Source organism: Saccoglossus kowalevskii, chromosome 8 (assembly GCF_978046115.1).
Source record: "Saccoglossus kowalevskii chromosome 8, keSacKowa6.1, whole genome shotgun sequence".
NCBI lineage: Eukaryota > Metazoa > Hemichordata > Enteropneusta > Harrimaniidae > Saccoglossus > Saccoglossus kowalevskii.
The window spans coordinates 12,543,649-12,565,870 of record NC_140648.1 but is presented as its reverse complement, the minus strand read 5'-3'; the positions used below and the strand labels follow the sequence as shown (position 1 = coordinate 12,565,870).

General features: G+C 33.5%; 1 protein-coding gene across 1 annotated transcript; it reads left to right on the top strand.

Annotated features, from left to right (window-relative positions):
* The first annotated feature begins 5,676 nt into the window (after positions 1–5,676).
* On the top strand, positions 5,677–22,155 carry LOC100377193 (transmembrane protein 130-like). The gene is made up of 7 exons (XM_002738967.4): positions 5,677–5,934; positions 8,280–8,609; positions 11,850–12,034; positions 13,232–13,370; positions 17,348–17,432; positions 18,927–19,141; positions 19,465–22,155. The coding sequence occupies exons 1-7, from the start codon at positions 5,802–5,804 to the stop codon at positions 19,797–19,799; spliced, it is 1,422 nt and encodes a 473-aa protein (XP_002739013.2). The 5' UTR covers positions 5,677–5,801; the 3' UTR covers positions 19,800–22,155.
* The last annotated feature ends 67 nt before the right edge of the window (positions 22,156–22,222 follow it).

The following is a 22,222-nucleotide window of genomic DNA, read 5'->3' as shown; positions in this document are numbered from 1 at the left end:
TCATTATTGTAAATTTCATTTCCGCTACAATGGGGAAGCCCAAACAGCTCTACCCAGGGTCATATTCAAAGAAAATATAATGCCGTTGCCGAAGCCACTGTACCCAAGGCGGGTGGGGTAGTATACAATGAAGAGGCCAAAGCCACTTTACCCAGCGGGAAGGCATACATTTGAATTAAAAAAGTCCATGGTCGTAATGTAAAACTTTCATATATCATGTTATGATTTATCTGGTTCTTTGTACTTTCCAGTCAGCTGATTGGACATTGATCAAACCATGTATTCCCAAATGGCCAAAACAAGTATTGACAAACAGAAAACGAAATTCCAATTTTAACAGTTTGCAATAGGTCATACGGTCTACAATTTTTAACTAAAAGTAAGTTATCCTGCCAATTAAACCTTGCCTTGTTTCAATTAACACGTAACACGTGGTTGTTTGGTTGTTTTTCAAAGAAATTCCATGGTAGAAACCTCCCATAAACCCGAAGTAGCTTCGCCTTACAGCCAATCTGAATAACTCTATGTACAAAGTCTTCCCAAAAGTATCTGTAGTTTTGAGACGTATGGTGCATCATAATTTCCATCAATACACGTACAGTAAAGGGCACAAAGCTGGGGCTTTATTTGTATAACATTGTAAATACCGATCATCAGCTTTCATTTAAAATCAATTTTTTAGGTCACTTAATCAAAATGATTGGGAAATATTGATCTAACTAACAATAATTAGAACTGACGTTAATGTCACAATATCATTCTGATTGGTCAATTTGAATTCTAACATCCATTTCGATTTATGAAAATGTTTATGAGACGTTTATAGCGACCCCCAGCTTTTTGCCCTTCACTGTAATAGTCGTAACGTAACCCTTACCCAATGACATCTGGTCTTGCCATACTGTTTTTTTATATCAAGATTCATTAAGGGACGTCCGATATCATTGCATATCTTAGTATTACGTGCAATTACATGTGAAGTTATGGATGAAAGGGGAAGACCGGAAAAACGAATTAATGCTTCCAGATGAAAGAGCTCCACAAATGTATCACTTTTTATATTCTCTAACTTTTCATCAATATTATGTGATCCACGTCGAGCAAAAGATTATGGGTATAGTATTACGCCAGATGAAAATTCACAAAAATGATACCCGGATGTTCAGACCAAGACATCTGCTCGATGAGCGCAGATGACGAGTTATTCCAGATACAACATTTGCAGATAAATTCACAACAAATGAAATTATCAAAAAATCATGGAGCTAAGTACTGTAAAATACTTTATTTTAGCAGGAATTAATTTTCGCTGAAAAGGCTTTTTGCGTGTTTTGCATGAAATTTATTTTCACTGATTTTTGACGAGTTGAATGTAAAATATAGGACAAAGGGTAGATTTTATTTTCACTGAATCATTCCTTCGGGGAAAATAGTGAAAATTAATTTCAAGCAAAAATACAGTATTTTACAGTAGTGGGATTGACGATTCACGAGTTTGTGACGTAATCTGTTGCGTCTGAATCGTGGTGCAGACAAGACCAGACATTGTCTAACAGGCATTGTGTATTCACACTATATATGTTGATTGAAATATACACAAAGTACATTAAATTCGGCCAGTCGGCTACATGTAAGACTTGTTTTCACATATTCGCACCATAGAACCCAGCATGTGAATATCATCTCATAGATTATATATGCTGTTGGTGCCTTTTCTTGTCACAATGTTTATTTTTTCTAAAAATATCTTGTTTGAAAGCAAGAACTACACGACCAAACACAGTGGTCGATGTGAACGACATTGCCTTCACCCATATACGTCATATGACGTCACAGAGTCGTTCTATCACTAGAGGGCGCGATTTGTTGAACTGGTGTATAATGTGAAAAATGATCGACTACCCGAATGCAGACTTACGGACAGGTCTTGCGAATATTATATTAATAATTGCCCTATATGCACTTCTTTTTCACTACAAGACAATTATGGCCACTGAGCGATGTGGAATTTCCAATGGTATGAATTCCTGGTATATTGTCCACCTACATTTGCATAATTACATTCGTCAATTTCAGAGTTTTTATTGAGTTATTACAGTATTTTGGACAGGGTTAAACGACCTTGCCGTAGAAAGCACTTTCACTTACGAAGATTGAGAATCGATAAGTCACTGTATTTGGAAGTCTGGTGAGCCAGGTAACAGAAGGGGCAATGAACACTGTTTTAACATTATGTCGTAAATTGTGTTTGCACACTTTACACTGACACGGACAATGTTTACCAATCATCCATGTTATTTATGGCCACTTGAATTGATAAGTTATGAATTGAATTGAATTCAATGTTTATAAAGTAAACACAAATATTATGCTTGGTGAAGGTCATTCATAGATAAGGTGGACATTTCAGTATATAAATCAATATCATCCACATATCATTATCAATGTTTTTGCTGGTACAGTTTGAGAGTTTGTAAGTTTTACTATATTTTAAAATAATACTGATCTCAGCATTGTGTGTGTGTTATCTAACTATTTTGGGGGGTTATTTCGCATTCCTATACATGTAGGGTGTAACACCGTCACTAGTCAAGTATTACTATTTCTTGGCCAGTGCCTTGAGCAGTGGTATTGGCGTGATATGATTGATAGGCGTTGACACTGTCTCCCCCATATGACTCAATTCTTAAATATTAGTTTTATTCGGAGCAAACCTTTTTGTTACAGTGGCTGCGACACCGAGGGGCAGAGGGGGCGGTCGGCCACTCGAAAAATATTTGGGGCGTCCCCACCCAAACCAAGCTGGAACCCTTTGTGTCAGCAAAATGCGCCCCTCAATATGCAGGAAATAGCGTTTCAGAGGGTCTAGATTTCATATCTCGCCTCCTCGTGCAAAATTCCGTGCCGCCGCGTCTGTCTTAGCTGTAGGATCGAAGACAATGTCACTCTTAAATTACTTGGTGTCCCTCAATTGCAGACATTTCACAATTTCTGACGTAAACATTCTAGGTATATTCGTTTACGCATACCTCGAAAACTTTAATTTACGCTGTACCACTCCTCTAGAAATGTAATCACTTTACTGACTTTAGCTTCACCGGGAGGGGGTAGTCACCTCGTATACCCGTAGATAGTTAATACAATGATAATTAATGTCGTTCATTAGAAGAATCAAGGTCTGTGCTGACATGCTTGCCAGAACGATATTCTTTCCCAAGTTGATTCACTTGCATTTCTGTGGGAGGGGTGCACTGAAATTCAGCTTGAAAATACTTTGTTAGCTGTATGTAATATGGATGTCAGTAACCATTGCACTAGAAACCTCGTTGTTACATAAACAGAAACATTGTTGCACTATTGTAAACACGGTGTTTATCGAGGAAATAATCCGTCATATTATTAATTTACACTCACTGTAACCGTTATTGGTGACTACGTCGAGAGGTCGTTTCGCCCCTCTCAGGTGTAACCGGAAGGCCTTTTAACGAATGGGTAATAGACATAAGGAATCTCTGAATTGTTGTCTTCTGACCGTGCATCCGCGTACTGGAAGAGTAACAATTCAGTATGGTATGTAGTTTTTTCTATGGCATTTGGAAAGAATGGTGTGTATGCCGTTGTGTTCCTGGAATTTCGCTAAAATGGTAGAGTGTTGATCTATGTTTATTCGTTTCTAATAGAGGGAAATTGACAATTTTGACCCATGATTGATATATTCAGAATGTTGATCCATGATCATTATGAAAAATCAGAATAATAATCCATGATTGTTTTAACAAAATCAGAATGTTGAATCCATGTTTCATGTTAAATTCAAAATGTTGATCTACGTTAGTTAAATTTTAGATTTTTGGTTTATGTCTGTGGTAAAATTTTACTCAGTCTTTAAAAAGAAGTGGAATGTTTATGTATCTTATGTATGGGAGTATTTATTAAACTGTAAAATACTTTATTTTAGCTGGAAATAATTTTCGCTGAAAAGACGTTTTGAATGATTTCAATGGAGTTTATTCACTGATTCTTGATGAATTGGACGTAAAATTTAGGGGAAAATGTATATTCGCTGAGTTTTATTTTCACTGAAACATCACTTCAGCGAAAACAGCGAAAAAAAAGTATTTTACAAAAAAAAGTAGTCACTCGAAGGCTGAAAATCTAAATAATCACATCTATACCATTTATTATAATATGATTTTACCGCTACGCTTCACTTAAAAACTAAAACATTTTTTTTGTAAATATGGTGTAGCTACGACAAATCGAAAAAATAGTGCTGATCTATTTATTTGGGTTGTCATCCCCCAAGTGACTAGGTTCGCAGCTAATTCTCTAAGCCTCGACTAATTACTGCCGGTGGTGGCGTGATTGGGGATCCAGAATCACTGGTTTGGCGTCACAGTCCCTCACTGTGGTTCAGTATTTAAAATGATAACTATTAATTGTTGATACTATTAACATATGAAAGCGGGGGAGTCGTCACCTGCGCATGCGTCAGATGGCCATAGCGTGTCATTGTTTACAAACAAGCGTCTACCCATGAGCCTTTGCGTTTTAGCGTGTATTGTCATCATCGCCTTGGACTCAATTCCCGCGCGTGCGCAGGTGACGACCCCTCTGCTTTAAATTTATAGGCAATTTCAGTCATATTACATCGGATGTATCCATCGTCTTTCTAGTAAACTCCAAAGAGTTATAATAAATATTGACATCCGTCCATTTACATCATGTGTATGTCCACGTACAGCCCGATTAATTACCATAATTGTTTGACCTGCATTCGGGAACTGACGTCACCACTTGGTCACGTGGTCGTAGTAAATAATCACGTGTCAGTTGTGTCAGCGTTATGCGCTTTCACATCCCACACAATGATCTCATGGTGGGTCAAAAATAATAATTTTTTTTTAGTCAATAGGGAAATGATTTGAACTTGAGAATAACGTCGATTTTGTTTTTTTGCCCCGGCCTATGTGCTAATCGATCTTGTTTGGCCTCAATAGTATAATGATATATACTTATTTACATTATTTCATGTAACTGTATTGTAGTAGATTTTAGATATCTAACTTGTTATGTTTATTTTAACACCTTTATTGCATTTCATAAATCAAAATAGATATGTAATTCATTCTATAAGGTTGTAATAAAGAATTATCTTATCTTATCTAATCTTATCTTATATACTGACCTCACATGTACATAAAAATATATATGAAATTTATGCGATGAAAACAATTCGTTCACTGGCATTTTTCAAGAATATTTTTGGCAATCCTATCGATTTAGACCCATGCCACGATGTACGAAATACTAAGAACTTAACTGTTAATCTTTTGGAATAATTTTCACATGCATCCATGTTAAAGTCTTATAATGGAAGCCAAAAGTATTTCAATAAGAAGAAAACGTGTGAGAATAAAATTCCACATTTTTAAGAATAGTTTGGGCTGTACTAGCTTCTATTGACCCCCCCCCCAAGTTCCACCGACTAGAATCATTTTAACCGTCCCTAGTTTGTGTGTGCAAATAGTGCATATATTTGATAACTGGAGGTGTTCGATTTAAAATAATCCCAACGTACGAGTATAAAGTCGAAACACTTAAATACGCCACAGACAAAGTACGTAAACAGAAAAAGAAATCCGGATGTCCGCGTAGCTCTGTCCAATCACGGCACGTCATATTCACGTGACAGTGAGTGTGTATGTTGAAATGTCCGTATAAACGCCTGTGTCTGATAGTGGTATTGAGCATTTGGTGAAAATGCATCCCTGTGCAAAAGAAAGGTGATCTATTTTAATATGGTGGAATGCTATGCGATTATTATATTACTACTGACGTCGTCGGTAGATGGGATACAACGCCGTGACTGGCTTCAACGTGAACATCATGGAGGTAGCGGACAGGAACATAACAATGACAAACCAGATTCAGGTCAGTGTATCGGGCTTTTTATTTGGATATAGTTAGATAGTATAGGCTCTAATCCTTTCACGGTGTGTTGTGCTGTGTATAAATAAACCTGAAATTAGTCGAGGAGAATTAGTTCAGGGTAAAAATAATATTTATTGAACTAAATGCAATTCAGTTTCGAGCACTTCCGGGTTGAAGGATATTAACGTGTTTTGATGCGTTTAGCCTGTTTCACATTTAGCGTGCCTAAGGCCTGCCCAATTTGTTTGTTTGTTTGAGTAACCAAGTTTACTGTGGCCGCAAGAAAGAATGGAACCGAAATAGTGCAGTGTCTTGCTAATAATAGTTAGTAGCTGTATTGGTCACAGTATGTCCATTGTTTACTGTGTAATGTAGTTATTTTTTTATCAAAATATTGCTGTTCCATTGTTTCTTGCGACCACAGAAAATTTGGTTTCCTTTCACACAGTCAAAATGTCATTATATATGCCGGCCTAAATCGCTATCTTTTGCAATACAGACTTCTTACGTCGGAACTGTCCAAAATGCCCTAAATAGTCCAGGAACAATTGGTTCAATTTGATTTTGGATAGGGTAGTTTTGAATTGTTGATCGGTAAATCAATGACAATGATGAGCCCCGTCTGGACACTAGCACAAGACATAAATTGGAGAATAATCACTATGATTGTTGCTGTCAACCGCAAAGTCTCAAATTTCTATTAACACTGCCGTTCTCTCTATTTCAATGTCTCCTAAACGAGCTACGATCTATTCGTGTGCAATGTTGTCTTTGGAAGTATTGTTGAACATTCTTTAAATTTGGTCTTCCTTTCAGATAACGTCTTAACGATCAATTATTTTGTTTCCTCTACAATCCAGTTAACTCCTCTCCCGGCCATTGTTGTTGTGATTGTGAAAAGGTTTTGAAACTGGAGCAACAAAAGTGGCAAACTTAATTTGCATATTTAGTCAATGATAGTGGCAATTATGTAATATGACTATTGTTTATACTGTAGTTAGGCAAGCTCAATTTTGGTGATTTAGATTAGGGCCAGGCGTGGGTTATTTAGGTGAGCCTGAATATTCTGGTTCGTGTTCACAAACAAAATTATTAATTTTGGGTAATCTAATTTTCCAAAGTAAATGCAACTTTTGTGTTTTCATTCCCACTCGTCCGTGTAGTACATGTATATAACATCAATTATTTTGTAATTAGTGTTACCTAAATGTTTTCTATGGTATAGGCCAATCTTTTTTTAGCTCCATGGGCCAATCAATTGAAAGAGCACACTGACAACAGCCAGCACAATCACAGTCTCAATAGCATAATTGCAGGGACAATCATTAATTAAAAGACTTTCTGCACATACCTAGAACTCAACACAACGAGGGCGTGGAGATTTAGTTTGTTTATACTTGAGTGGAATTTGTTTCTAATACAAACAGATTATTTGCAATCACATCCGCTACTGTAAAGTACTTTATTTTCACTGAAGGAATAGGTCAAATGAAATCAAATGAAAATACCTTTTTTCCTTTATTTTACTTTCACCTCTTAACAAATCAGTGAAAATGAACTTCATACAAAACTGTTTTTTATTTTTGGTGGATGTTTATTGGCTGACATAATCCTCAGGAGAAAATACATGGTGTGTGAATTCTTTGGGATGGGATCCATGCTTCAGACATCTGGTAAAAATTAAGAATTTAATAGATGATAGTATGCAATGAGTGTGAAATGTGATAGAGATTTCATGAAAATTGAAAAACGAGACAATATATATTCCCAGAAATACTAATGCCTGAGAGAAAGTCTGTTAAATAACTGATTAGTGTCGGGCTGTTACTGCTTGCATCCTTTCTTTTTTACAAAGCATTACATTATGTACGTTTTCCATTTCCAAATGCTGTAATAATATCACATGTATTTGTTTATCTTATAGATTCTTAATTTTATTCAAGTTTCACTATGAGATGAGACTTTTGGGTTTATTGTGTGACATTTTTTGGCATTAATATGTGCATTTTGTGTGACACAGTGGTTGTAATTACTTCAGCTTCCATTTTAGTTTTGTTTGAATTTCATTCACTCCTATATTTTATTTACATAAATTCACACAAATTTGTCCTTGTTGCAATCAAAATTCTGCGGCTCGCAATTTTATGAAACAAGAATAAATTCTCAAATTTTTCCTCAACTCATCATTCATGCTACCATATATGTCACATGTTAGTCCTAAATCACCAATAAACCAAAACGTTTCTCACAGTGAACCATTATTAATGTCTAATTTCTTGTCATTAGTGCTTAAACTAGCAGATGTCAGTAAAAAAAATAATACTTATAATATTTCTTTTCTACAGTTGAATCTGAAGGGCAGAAGTATTTTTTAACAATAGAAAATGACAGTCCTGTCATCCTTGGTGCCAATGTAACGTTCTTTGCAAAGATTTCATTGGATAGAAGTAACCATGGATACAGAGAAGATGATCCTCAGTTTAGTTACTGGTGGAGAGACGACACAGGAACATATGCAGTTTATACTGGAGGTTTACAGACAAATTTTAGTAGAAAGTACGAGAAGAGTAGCGTTTTGGGCAAGACTCACGATATGCGGGTACAAGTTCGCGAGAAATCTTTTATTGATATGTCTGGACAAGTTTTAAATGGGAAAAGTCCATTCACTATTACAGGTAGGGTTTACAATGGTTTGTATCGCAGTGTTATTAGCTGTGTTGGTTATTATTGATTCGTTGACTTGCGTTCATGCATTCGTTTGTCTCCAAAGTCATTTCTTAGACACATATTAATCAATTTCCTTCATTCTGCTATTTTTGAAAATTCTTTCACGCAGATAGAATATGGTGAAAAGATTTTGAGGTTATTAAAAGACTTAGTAATAGCATGTTTGCAAATTTTAGTAATCCAATCATATTGCACAAACTAGTATCATTTTCTTATCTGTGGATATTTCATGATTATCATTATAATCAGAACTGAAATCTGATTGGACAGTGATGCTTCATGATATTTTTCAAATGAATTTATACTTGCCTTTACAAAGTCATTGTTTGCCTCTCAGAGACAAATTTTACAACACACCTCTTGATAATTTTAATTACATTGGCTACCATTTTGGTCACTCTGTAAAAAGTGTTACTACAATTTTTTTCACAGAATCACTCATGTGCATTAATTAGTACATCGTATTTGCACTTTAGGTGATTTTCTGTTCATTGCAAAATTTCTCATGAATGGCGCAGACCAAATGCTGTCAATGTTGAAATGTGGATCATTTAAAGGGGAATATAGTGTTGAGACTCCCTAACTTAATCAAAATTGACCATCCTCAAATGTGTACAGCACATTAAGCCTTAGAATACATAAAATCTACTTTTTACGTTTGATGTTGCACATAATGCAGCACATGTACAATTGTATGTATTGTATACTAGATCACTAAAAATAGGATCATTGATATATATGGTAAAAAATAGCATCAGTAGGCAGTATGGTAATGAACTCGACAGTATTGGGTAGTTTTATAGATTGCATTCATTTTGTAATGTTTTGATTATTTCAATATAAGTGACTAAAACTCAAATGGAGATCTTTATGATAATACATAAGTAACGTTTCCATATCTTATAAATACTGGCACTTTATGATGATTACAAAGAGGGGGGCAAGGCAGGATAGCTGGTACAGGTTACAGGAAATAAAAACAGCATTTTACGTTTTTACAGGAAATAAAATGAAAGTTCCATTTACAGTAAAAAAATTAGTTTTTTACACTTTACAGATAAAGCAAATTCCTAATTACATTTTATGTTTTTATAATATTTTTTGATAATTTGAGTTTAAGAATCAAAATTGGAAATTACGACATTCAATTCAGAAAATGCTTTATACGCTTACAAAAATTAATATCTTTGTACAAATTACAGACAAATAAATTAGCTGATTACATTTTACACGTTACCCATGTATACAAATTTACGTGTTTTATTTATTTAAATTACATTATTACAAAAATAAAAACAATTGATTACAGCTTACGAAAATACCCCTCTTACAACGATTGTGATTCTGATTGTGTTTTGTCAAAAATTTTTTTACAGCTTGTACATTTCACTAATCGGCTATGCTTCTACTCATTTCTAATATCATATTAAATTGACTACTGTAAAAGGATTAATTATTCACTGGGTTTTATTTTTGCTTATTTCCCTGACTTGAAAATGCGCTAAATTAAAATACAGTGAATATAAAAAATTTAGCAGAGAACACCTTATCTAAATGATAAAACTATGAATTTAAAACCCACTGAATATGCCTGAAATGGTAAATAAGCGAAATTCAAACCCAGTGAAAATTAGTCATTTTACAGTAATCCAACTGATTGCTGTTTACCTTACATGCATCCACATAAATGTGCCATCAAGCTCACATTCTAATATTTCCTGTTTTTATTCGTGAAATATTTATGTCATTATGTTGGTATGTGTATTGAGAAAGACGGTTTCGATTTGTGTGGACACTGAATACTAATTAGATGAAGAAGGAAAACTGCTTTTTACTCAAATCAACCATTGATCAAATATTTGTCGCATTCTTGGCTAGATTTTCTTAAATTGTTACCCGTTAATTTAGTTTCCTTTAAAACAAGCAAAAGTTAATTACCAGTACTCCCATTAAAGAAAAAAATGACATCATTGTGTTCTACATAATGACAATGTTGTGCGAACACTGTACAGGTATACACACAATTTACGCCCCTTTGATCTATTGAACCAGAAGAGTTTATCACAAATAAATTACTCTAAAGTATTCCTTGAACTTTGACCCCTGAAGTTTGGAGTGTGGCAGTTATGTGCTACTTGTGACTGTGAGACGAACTTCAAATCTAATCATTATCTAATCTGCTTGAATCACCCACTCAGTCGTTTCTTTATTGGGCCACTGTAAATAAAGGTTTTGTTTAAGTCCCAAATGTATTTTATTAATGCATTTATATTAAGTTTATTTTGAAATTTCTATAGTTGTCATCAATACTGTAAACTATTATCTGAGGGAATTAACACCGACTATAGTAGATTTCTGGAAAGCCACTGCGACATCCCTGTCTAAAAAACTCCCAATGAATCACTGCAACAAAATTTTCACTGTGATAAAACTCGTAACTTCAAAAGTCTTGTAATTATAAACTGGTTTATTCATTATTTACTTTATAGTTTTCTGTTAATGTTTGTTGTGCGTCAGGTAAAATTCCTTCATGCCAACAGTACAAAAAGTTCCTGATGTATAAAATTTCATTCTGTGTCAATTTTCTTCCTACTAGATTGCGCTGATACCCTGCCCATCCTAAACCCCGCCCATGGGCGATATATCAAATAGTGGGCGATGTTTTGGTCCACACATTGCCTGACTGAACCAACAAAATTTGTTCTTGCATCGAGCACGCTACTTCAAATATGACGCTAAAAATAATTCACTGTGAAGTCGAAACACGTAAAAATGTAATGCTGTATATGAATTGTTGTTGTGTGAAAAAATGGTATATGCTTGTATTTTATGCATGTATTTATCACCAATTTCAAGAGTAAGAGTCGTAACTTTAGAAGGTACGAGTAGTACAACTCGTTAATACATTTCACTTACATTTAATACATTATTCATTTTTATTCACACTTACCGGGGTAAGTATTACCGTAAAATCTGTATTAGAAGTTGCACCAATTCTTTTTGTACAATTGAGAACCAAAAATTCATCATTACTCATATGTGTTGATGCTCTAATAGAAGCTGCATCTCCTCTGTTGCATTGTACCATTTTAATAGAAGCCTCGGTTTCTAATACAGATTTTACAGTAACACTAAACACATATTCTATTGAGTTTAGCATTTCATATCTAATGTTCTTTCATTCATAGAATATATCAATGGCGATATGAAGCTCATCCAGCCCAACTCAACGCTGCACAAAAAATGGACGTATGCCACCAATAACAGTATTGAGTATATAGTCAATATTTATGATCCGAGTCACTATTTTGACGATGCTTCAATGCTATTTTCGTGGGAGTTTGGCGATAATAATACCAAGGTTACAGAAGAGGTGAGTTTACATCATAAGAGCGAGGTGGTGTCTTGTGGGATTTGTTTTGTCACTGCTGTTGACAAAGAACATTCAGAAATATTGATTAAACACAAACGTCATGGGAATTGGATTTGTCATCAAGTCAGTTCTAATACCAACACGTACTGTAATTTAGTTGGTAGATTAACCTTAGCAACTTTTACGCTTTTGGAATAATGCTTTTTTTTCACACACCCACAACAGACTATAGAGTGGCATATTCTATCGCTTACTCATTTCCACATAAAAAAAAACTTTCGGTACTCCTGAGATTTTCCCATTAAACACATTTTTTTATTGTGATGTTATTTTTTACGAAAAAATGTCAAAGATATACTACAGAGAACTGTACTTGTGTAGATTAAATTTTAAGTTGTCGTCACATGTTTGTATAGGTAACATGCACTTTAAGGATGGTATTTATGTTTTTATGATGTATGTGACATATTCAACACTAAATACCAGTGTTGTTATGTTGTAGAATGTAGTTTATTTCTCACAATCTTTCTCTCGCTAATAATACAAGTAGAGTATTGTTGTTCTTAGATTGGTGTGCAATCAGGGATATATTAATTCAGATTTCAATTAAGATTCATGAACAAAACTATTTTGTGATGACCAAAAACACATTCATGGTGTGATAAACAGAAAACTTTTTCAGTCAAAGTTCAAATCAGTCTGGAATTTGTATCGCTTGAAATATATATTGTTCAGTAGACTTTATATCATTGAAACACCACAGTTTGGCCAAGCATCGACTAATTTTGGTTTGACATTCACTCTAATTTTACACCCGGTCTATGCTCATTTTAAAATATGCTATATTATTCACGTTTCAACATTTCAATCACATCGAAAATAATGTAGACTATGCAAAAAAAAATAGCCACGAAAATGTTGCCCTTTTTTTAAATACATTGGGGTGGATGTGCCATATGGGGACTTTCCATGGATCCTTTCCAATCAGAAATTCATGTGAATGCCATCAGCAGAGTAATTTGAAACAAATTCCAAATAAAGCACTCAAAAAAAAAATTGTGTGTTCTAAATAAAATGATCTGTTATTTTTTTTAGTGTTTTTGAGGAATGAATTTATTTGCACTAGTTATGGTACCGGTATTACATTATAGACAATTTTTATTCTAATGATTTCTTTGACTTTTTTTTTCTTTCTAGCCTAGAGTTTCACATACTTATTCAAAGCCGGCTTTCTATCCTGTGGTCGTTGTCATAACAGCAGACTTACCTGCCACAAAACACTCTATATGGGAAACAATTAAGACTGGAAAGTTTAGCCAAACTATTAACTTATTGGGTAAGTACAATTCAGTAATGCTAGTCTTTTTTTTACAGCAGTGTCAAATTCTCCTGCTAAAGGGTTTAAACATGTGACATATACCCAAGAGTAAAGGCTTACTGTCACTTTATTAGTTGACACTGCAAATTGCCCAAATACATGCTGAAAGCAGAAATCTGATGTGTTGAAGGAGAAACTTACTCATAAACAAAAATTACCCAGAATTTATTAATTTTTCAATAAATTGAACTTATGGGCAAAATAAGGATATTGAGTTAAAAAAGTTGAGGGTCATCGTCTTAATTTTTGAGAAAATGTTGGTTGAATTTTAGAGGATAGTGGTCATTTTGACAGTATTATATAATGTTACCGTATTACCCCGGGCACGCGCCCAGGGGCCAGAATATACAAAATCGAGAAAAATTGGGGGTGGGCGCTTACCCGAGGACCACCGCAAAAAAGATTTTAAAAAGTTGTTTTTGTGATCATATGATAATGTCAAATAAAGGAATGCTTTCGTACCGGTACACTTTGTACAGGGCTTTTTGGCAACGACCGCAAACGTATCCGTGTCCAGCCATTGGTTGGCCACGTAGAGGTCAAAATATGCGTTCTATTTTTACACGTTAAGTTTGGCTCTTCCGTTTCACCCCCTCCAGAATGTTCTATTTTCGCAGTCTAATCGCAGGTTTTTCAAAAAACGTCGAAAAAACACAAGAATTAGTAGAAATGTTCCTGTTTTGGGCGGATTATTGATAGAGAATAATGTCTTTATTACAAAAATGCTGAAAAACCGTGAGTTTTTGCCTTAGTTATTTTTTTATTGGCGAAAAACTGCGAACTCAGCAAATTTGGTTGCACAACTTCCCTTTATCATATACACCCAGCGACACCGATGCCAGCTGACTGTGCTCCTGTTGTAACGCCAAGAATATTACACAAACAAGATGGTAGAGTTTAATGCAATGTCCTGTTCTTTTTATTTCTGGACCAGTGTAAACAAAAGCAAAAACAAAACCTGTGTATAATAAATAAATAATACAAATCAGTATACACAACATAAATACATAAATATACACAACATAAATACATAAATATACACAACATAAATATACATAAATATACACAACATAAATACATAAATATACACAACATAAATACATAAATATACACAACATAAATACATAAATATACACAACATAAATACATAAATATACACAACATAAATATACATAAATATACACAACATAAATACATAAATATACACAACATAAATACATAAATATACACAACATAAATATACACAACATAAATACATGAATATACACAACATAAATATACATAAATATACACAACATAAATACATAAATATACACAACATAAATATACACAACATAAATACATAAATATACACAACATAAATACATGAATATACACAAGAGGCACATTACCATTCAATGCTATGCCAAATAGGCTGTCAATATTGTCAACAATATAAACAAGGTGTTTATATGCTGTTGACAACATCAGAATAACACATAAAGTAAGTAACCTCACTAGAAAATATATTGTATGGTTCACAATAGTTAACAATACTATAAATATGTAAATAAAGAAAACATTTACTGTGGAATACTTTATTTTCGCTGGAATTAATTTTCACTGAAAAGGCTTTTTGGGCGTTTTGTGTGGAATTTATTTTCACTGATTTTTGATGAGTTTAATGTGAAGTATAGGAAAAAAAGTATATTCGCTGGATTTTATTTTCACAGAAACATCCGTTCAGCGAAAATAGCGAAAATAAATTCCAAGCGAAAATAAAGTATTCAACAGTATATAAATAATCCCACAAAAAGTACACAATCAAAACATACCCTGACTCAGTCTAGACAACCGCCACTGTAAACAGCTTCAATCAAATAGTGTAGTTCAGTTTCAGCTAACAGTCTAGGCACGAGATGAAAATGCATAAATTATACACTAAATCAAATTTACATCAAAACAGTCATAAAATATGAAATCATAAAGTGCGTGGTTAGAAAATGCATCAAGTATCACTCAAATGTCATCAGGAGTTCATAAGTATCTTGTTCTATATCATAAAGAACAATAACAAATTTCAATAAATCTTGCAGTCCATAGACGCCATGTATAAAATCTGTCAACAAACTTGAAATGTGAATTTCTCATAAAAAACATGAAATACAATGCTGAAGAAAATACAATATAAAATACATTGCTTACCAGTGACATTGGCATCAAAATGAATGATTGATGGCCAATATTAACTCAGAAAAGAAGAAGAATCTTCCGCCAACCTAGCAGAAGACAACATTCAAAAATGGACAGATGCTGAAACATGACCTTTGACCGGTCAAAAGAAAGTAAATGAAGAAATTGTTCTCTGATAAAAATAGTATTAAATCCAAGCATTGCATTATCAAAGATAATGAAATTACAAAAATAGGGCAGTTTACAATGTCAGAAAAATCATTTCACAGAAAAATCTCAAAATTATCAAAAATCGTCTCAAGAGGGCGCTGTGTTCAATTTCATGTCTCACACTGTTATGGATTCACAGTCAGCGAAGTGCTACGTTTTGAAACCAAAGCTAAGTGCTTCAAACCACTCATCAAGGTATGGATTATTGTAATATTGAATTCATCGTGAATGAAGAGAAAGCAGAACGTGTGCGCCACATGCTGTGTGGTTCATCTTACGTCATTAAGATCCAATGAGTTTTTACGTAAAAACACAAACAAAACGGCCTTTTCAGGGCCACCGCACACTCCAAAAAGAGAACTGCCGTAACAAACACACTATTTAAATAAATCAAATGCGTTCGTTTTTGACAAATAAAACTTTATTGTTGACCCCCGTTCTTGGCTAAAAATCACCCTGGGCGTTTAACCGAGGATGTCCCCAACATGTAACTTCTTGTGAAAACAGGGGGGTGGGCGCTTGCCCAGGGAGGGGCGCGTGCCCAGGATAATACGGTATTACCTATACCATAGGTTCCTATGGCAGAGATATCATATCATATCTCAAATTGTAGTCTGGTGAAATATGCTGAAAAAATTATATATTGTGAATGATGGGGTACTTTTTGATGTCCTATGGAATTTTTTTTAAAATAGCGAAAAATATTTGGAAAATATTTCTCAAAATACGTCACTGTAACACACAAAAGAATATTTCATGGTGCCACGGGACAGTAGTTTCATGATTTTACATAATAAAGCAATTAACACTCTCGTGCGATTTATGACGATGAGTAAGCTTCTACCTTGACAACTATTACAATTTTGAATAAAATCCAGTAAACAATGTCTGTTTGGCCTAAAAATAATGTGTGAACGTATGTCAAAATTTTTTTTAGTGGTAAACAATTAAGTATTGTATTAGTAAATTGCATTAGTAAAAAAGTAAGACATCCAATTAAGTTTCACTGGGAATTTGAAATTTGTATTTAATTAAAGAATCCTTTCGTCGCTGCACATCATTTTCAATATATGACTTTTGTGACGCGTGTAAAATAGTAGATTGTTTGTTTACACAAAACATGTCACTTGATGACTTTGCTACTTTAAAAGCAGTGTTACACTTGTAGCAACTTGTTCCAAACAAGATATCTTTCCTTAAGAATATTAGTGCAGGAATTGAGTCCTAAGCGACGATAACAACACATGCTAAAATTGCAAAGGCTCATGGGTAGATGCTTGTTTGTAAACAATGACACGCTATGACCATCTGTCGCATGCGCAGTTGACGACGGACTCCCTCACTTTAATAACAAATACAAATGCTCATAGATGCGTTTTCTCAGTTCTATACAGTCGTTGCGTCGCATTATGTTTGATATAGGTCCCATTGCAACATATACCATGCATGTAAAACACGCTGTTTGTTCACACATTCACAATTTGAACACACGCAGCATGACAACTGTAACACTTCAACTCACACCAACTGTGTTTATCTTGTTTATTTCACAGATTCTGTTTACAATGTGTCCATCTTAGGCGTCCATAACACTATAGTGAATCATCAGAATAACTACACAGTGTTATGTAATGGAAGGTAAGAAAGTTGAGTTAAAATTAAATCTTGACAATTTAAGGTTTTATAATAGAAATTAAAAAAGTAATTTCCACCTCTTTGTGAGATCTTGTGTGATTCAGTGTCAGGTTATACATACTCTAAAAGTTATAATTTACAAGGCATAAATTTTAACATTTTTGTGTAATTTGTTTAAATATATATTAAATTAATATTCAAATGAGAAATTTAACTGATTTTGAATGAAATATCATTCTTAGATTACTGGTATCGTAAAATCTGTATTAGAAGCCGCATCCCTTCTGTTGCATATTGTACCATTTTAATAGAAACCGTGGTTTCTAATACAGATTTTACAGTAGTATGTATCCTAGATATTTTTTGAGTTATAATTGATTTAAAATGTTTCTCAGGTCAGGAACTCTTTAGTGTCAATGGGAGAGAAGTGGAACTGGAGATAAATAACTTGCTAGTTATAGTGCTGTCATTAATGATAGAAAAGTGTCTTTTTTTTCATGAACATTCTGAACTAGGTTCACACAGAAGCTGGTAATCTTTTATTTAAAGCACAATGCACAGAACATAGGGATTATAATTAAATATGTGTTTTTTATATTATAAAGTGTAAGCTTAAGGTAGACATGCAGTTTACCTGACAGGTATTTTAATTAGTTAATTAGGCAACCAAGGACCTCCCTTGTCTACAAAACCATTTTTTTTCAGAAAGCTTATTGTATGAATTTTAAAATTGTGTAAGTATGTTTTTTATGGAGACTAGTTTGAAATATGCACAAAAATGTGTTTTTTTTGGTCAAAAATTATTTAAAAAAAAAAATTAGCTTCTAAACCATGCCTCTGTTTCCTGTCAAAAATGGTTTACGGGTACATCTGTTTACTATGAAGAAAGTGCCGTCTTGAAAACTGTCTACCAGTTGTCAATATTGCAGGGCAGCAGCTCAAATTTCACTACTTCAAGTTTATGCATAAATTAACACCCAGGCTTATCGTCTGTACGATTGTTGTAACACTATTCAACCAAAAACAATGACCCGACGGCGTTTTCAAGATGTCAATCATTTGTGAAAATTTCAAAAGAAAAGGTCAAAGCATCTAGGAGCTAATTCTGTTTAAAATTCTGGGATGTGCAGTAAAAATATGCTGAGATAATTGCTAATTTGCATATTTTATAGTTAAGTAAAAATATATGCTGATTTACATCGCCATTGGATTTAACAGAGTTCAACTAATGATTTCATACAATGCCATAAAAAATGAAAAAAAGTGAAATTTGTCAAAATTTGCTGCAAAATAAACTGCATCGGTACCTAAACTAAAAAATTTCAGCATTTTTAAATCTAATTTGGCAGTAGTATGATTTCCAGTAAATGAAAATATATTGTATTTGAGAAAATATACAAATGTAGTGATCTACCAAAAAATCAACTTCAAAAATATAGTTCTGTATAATTGTTTTAATAAATTTCTCAAAAATTGAATTTGCATTTTTTTTTCTAGTTTACCAATCAATCTGTGTTGGTATTTCTCAACTGATAACTGTGAAATATCTGTGAATGAGTCCGAACCAGTTATCTGTCAAAAAATAACTGAAAAGTGTGAATTTCATTTGGTGAACCACTACAACTCAACTGGAAGCCATTGTTTGCGTGTCCTAGCAACCAATGATGTCAGCAGCAACATTACTGCCCTTTTTGAAGTCAGTGTCAAGGAAGGTGAGACTCAATCTGCATTTTATCACACAAACTTTATTCAAAATTATAAAACAAACCTGACTATTATTTTATGGATTTGATTTTATAGATTCCCAGAATGCTTCACTTCTACAAGCATTATTGATGGAGACAAATATTGTTGATTCATTTTGCTTTTATGCAGTTATGTTTCAAAATGACAATTTTATTCTTTTTGATTTTATTTGATTTTATTCTAAAAATTAGCTCATTTTTTGATGATTTGTGAAAATGTTCATTTATTTAAAATTATTAGAAGTCCTTAAAGATGATTGCAAATTCATATATTTCTGTCATTAATTCAGAGCCTAAACCACCAGATCCTGCAGTAACTGCTTCAGTGTCGACTTTTGCTGGATTAACTACAGTTGGTGCAATCGTTGTCGTCCTCTTTGCCTCATACCAGGTTGTGAGGGCTCGCAGAATGAGACATGTGGAAGTAGCCGACTTTGACTTTATGGGAAGCATCTCAAATAAACGGTCCCCCTCTACGTCACCGGTATCATCATCATCATCATCATCATCATCTTCATCTCCATCATGGTTTCCATTCTGGGCAAAGAAAAAAGAGAGAAGTCCGCTGATTAATGAGTACAAAACAACTGCAGCAAAATACGAGTCATTCTTGGAAATACTTTGAGCATCTTTGTAATAAAAAAATGTATGTTTCTCATCACATGCCTCACATTCAAAGTGCAAGTGTCTAAAATAAAAAGGTTTCAAAATCTGAAACCCCCAAAAAGTGTACTCTTCAAAAGAAGAAGCCTAAAGGCCATGTGTAGTTTCCATGGCAACAAACAGACATCTATATCATTTATCCCTTTATATTTACATAACTATATAACTAGAGGCTTATTCAGCAATTATGAATCCATTCAATTTTAATTTTATAATGCACTGGTATAGCATAAACAAAAAATTGCTTTAAACAATCATGAATGGGTATTTTAAGTTTGCTTTCATGTAAACACCACTGTCCAGACTGCAAGAAGCTTCTCCAAAAGATGGCTGTCTGGGAAGTGGCGTTTGTGCATAGGTGTGTTAATTGATGTTGATTCAATTCCATCCAGCAAAAATATGAAGAGATTTTTCTGTAACAGTTTAAGTTTTGTGTTGGCCATGTCAATACCATATCACAGGCATCTTTGAAAGTTTACAAAAATGTTGTAAAATTTAAAACTCTATTGCAAGTTCATGTTGGTAAAATTAGCAATAATCATTTTTTCATAATTTTATAAATGCTATTCCAGGTCATTTTACTATGATAATATGCAGCCTCGATTCAAAAACAAATTTTTTTTGTTAAATCTTTGGAGATTCCAGATGGGGGTTTTTGACTGGTTTCTCTGCCTCCAGTTATTTGCTGCATTCGGAGAGATGAAGGCAGCCATGTTAATAAATGCAAATTGGAATAAAAATTATATTTCTTTACTTACCTGTTATTACATAATTTTCAAAAGTATATTCAAGGAATTGTTTATAATGCCAATCAACTTGCCAAGAATTATTACATATGAATTTACAGTTGGGTAACTGAGTTCTATTTATTGTGTTCTCTCAACAAGGTATATTGTTAATAAAACATGCATCATTATTACCAATTATATTTCAGTCAAATTTAATTTTTTTAAATTTGGTTTCATAAAACTGTTGATATATACCCGGTATTACATGTGAAAATTCAAGCACCGATGTAAATGTGTGATGTTTAAAATTGGTTCCATGTGACGCATACAATGCGTGAAAAAAAAAATTAAAAAAAATTATTTGTACGTTGCACAACGACTATGATGGTTGAACGTTTTCCAGTAATATATTGTTTATTTTTTAGTTCACAAGGTATTATCTCTCCCACAATATGTTACTGTGTGTATCAAAGCAATGCTGTAGATTTTATTTCCATTTTTTTAAAATTTTATTCACATGTGAACAGGACTACACGTCATACAGGACTACATATTTCATTTGTGGTTTTATTTTCAGTTCTTTAAATTATTATTTATTTATTTTTAATTTGCTCGGATAATTTTCATTTCTGTTCAGCTTGCGTAGTTCGATCAAAATATAGTTTTAACAACAAGACTGCAGGACAAATTAACATAATTATATGGTGTAGCATTTCAGTAGTAACAGGCGATTACACAGAATATAATGGGAGATATTACTGCCTGGTCATGAGAAATGGCGACAGCAATAATGTAACAATATTCCTTCTTAGGTATCATCTAATATTTCTCCTGAATTTAAAAAGTTGGACACAACTTGCCATAATTAATTAGTTTTTGATATGAAAGGCAAATACCGGTCAAGTTTGTTGAAGATCTGTCAACAGCAAAATGTATTAATTCATATCAAAAACATAGCTCACCTCTCTAGTCTGAACTAATACTGGTACAGGTAAAACTTCAGGAGTTTCTGTCAATGTACTGCCCTCTAGTGTTCAAATGAAGTTTTTTATTCCTGCCAATATACTGCCATCTAGTGTTGGACTGAGTTTGTTTATTATTATTGATATACTGCCCTCAAGTGCAAGAATTTTTTTTTCAATATATTGCCCTTTTACTTTTGTGATGCATGCATAATCTCTGCTAGTTTGGATATAGGTTTGCACGAGGGCTAGCTATTTACAAATTTAAAGACTAACTTTGTTTTATATGTTAAAATATTATTAGGAAATTATTTTCTCATTATATGCAACAAGTATAACTCTTTAAAACTATGTACAAAATGACAGACTCAATGTTATCAGGAAATATGCTCGAGTGTGGTCGTTACAGTCTCTTATGTCACAAACTCTTCGACGCTTTTCCATGTTTTATCGCATACTTATTTCTGTGGCGTAATTATTTCATTCGTAGAAAATTTTGTTCTCTGCAAATCCCATCATCATCGTTGGTTACAAAAATAATTTTAATGTTGATTTGAAAAGGTCATGTTTTTTCTCATAGAGCATGTGTATCAACTTAAAATAAAGACAATTTTTTTCTCAAAAACAAGATTAGTGACCCTCTGTTCTTTATTATTACTAATAGAATTATCTTCCAGTGTATTAAAAATTCAGTT

What these genes read in the sequence shown, in the direction of transcription:
- LOC100377193 (XM_002738967.4), top strand. Translation starts at nt 5,802, where the DNA reads ATGGTGGAATGCTATGCGATTATTATATTACTACTGACGTCGTCGGTA. An exon ending in AAGTCCATTCACTATTACAG is followed by an intron (nt 8,610 to 11,849) that starts GTAGGGTTTACA and finishes TTTCATTCATAG; the next exon opens with AATATATCAATGGCGATATG. An exon ending in CCAAACTATTAACTTATTGG is followed by an intron (nt 13,371 to 17,347) that starts GTAAGTACAATT and finishes TTTATTTCACAG; the next exon opens with ATTCTGTTTACAATGTGTCC.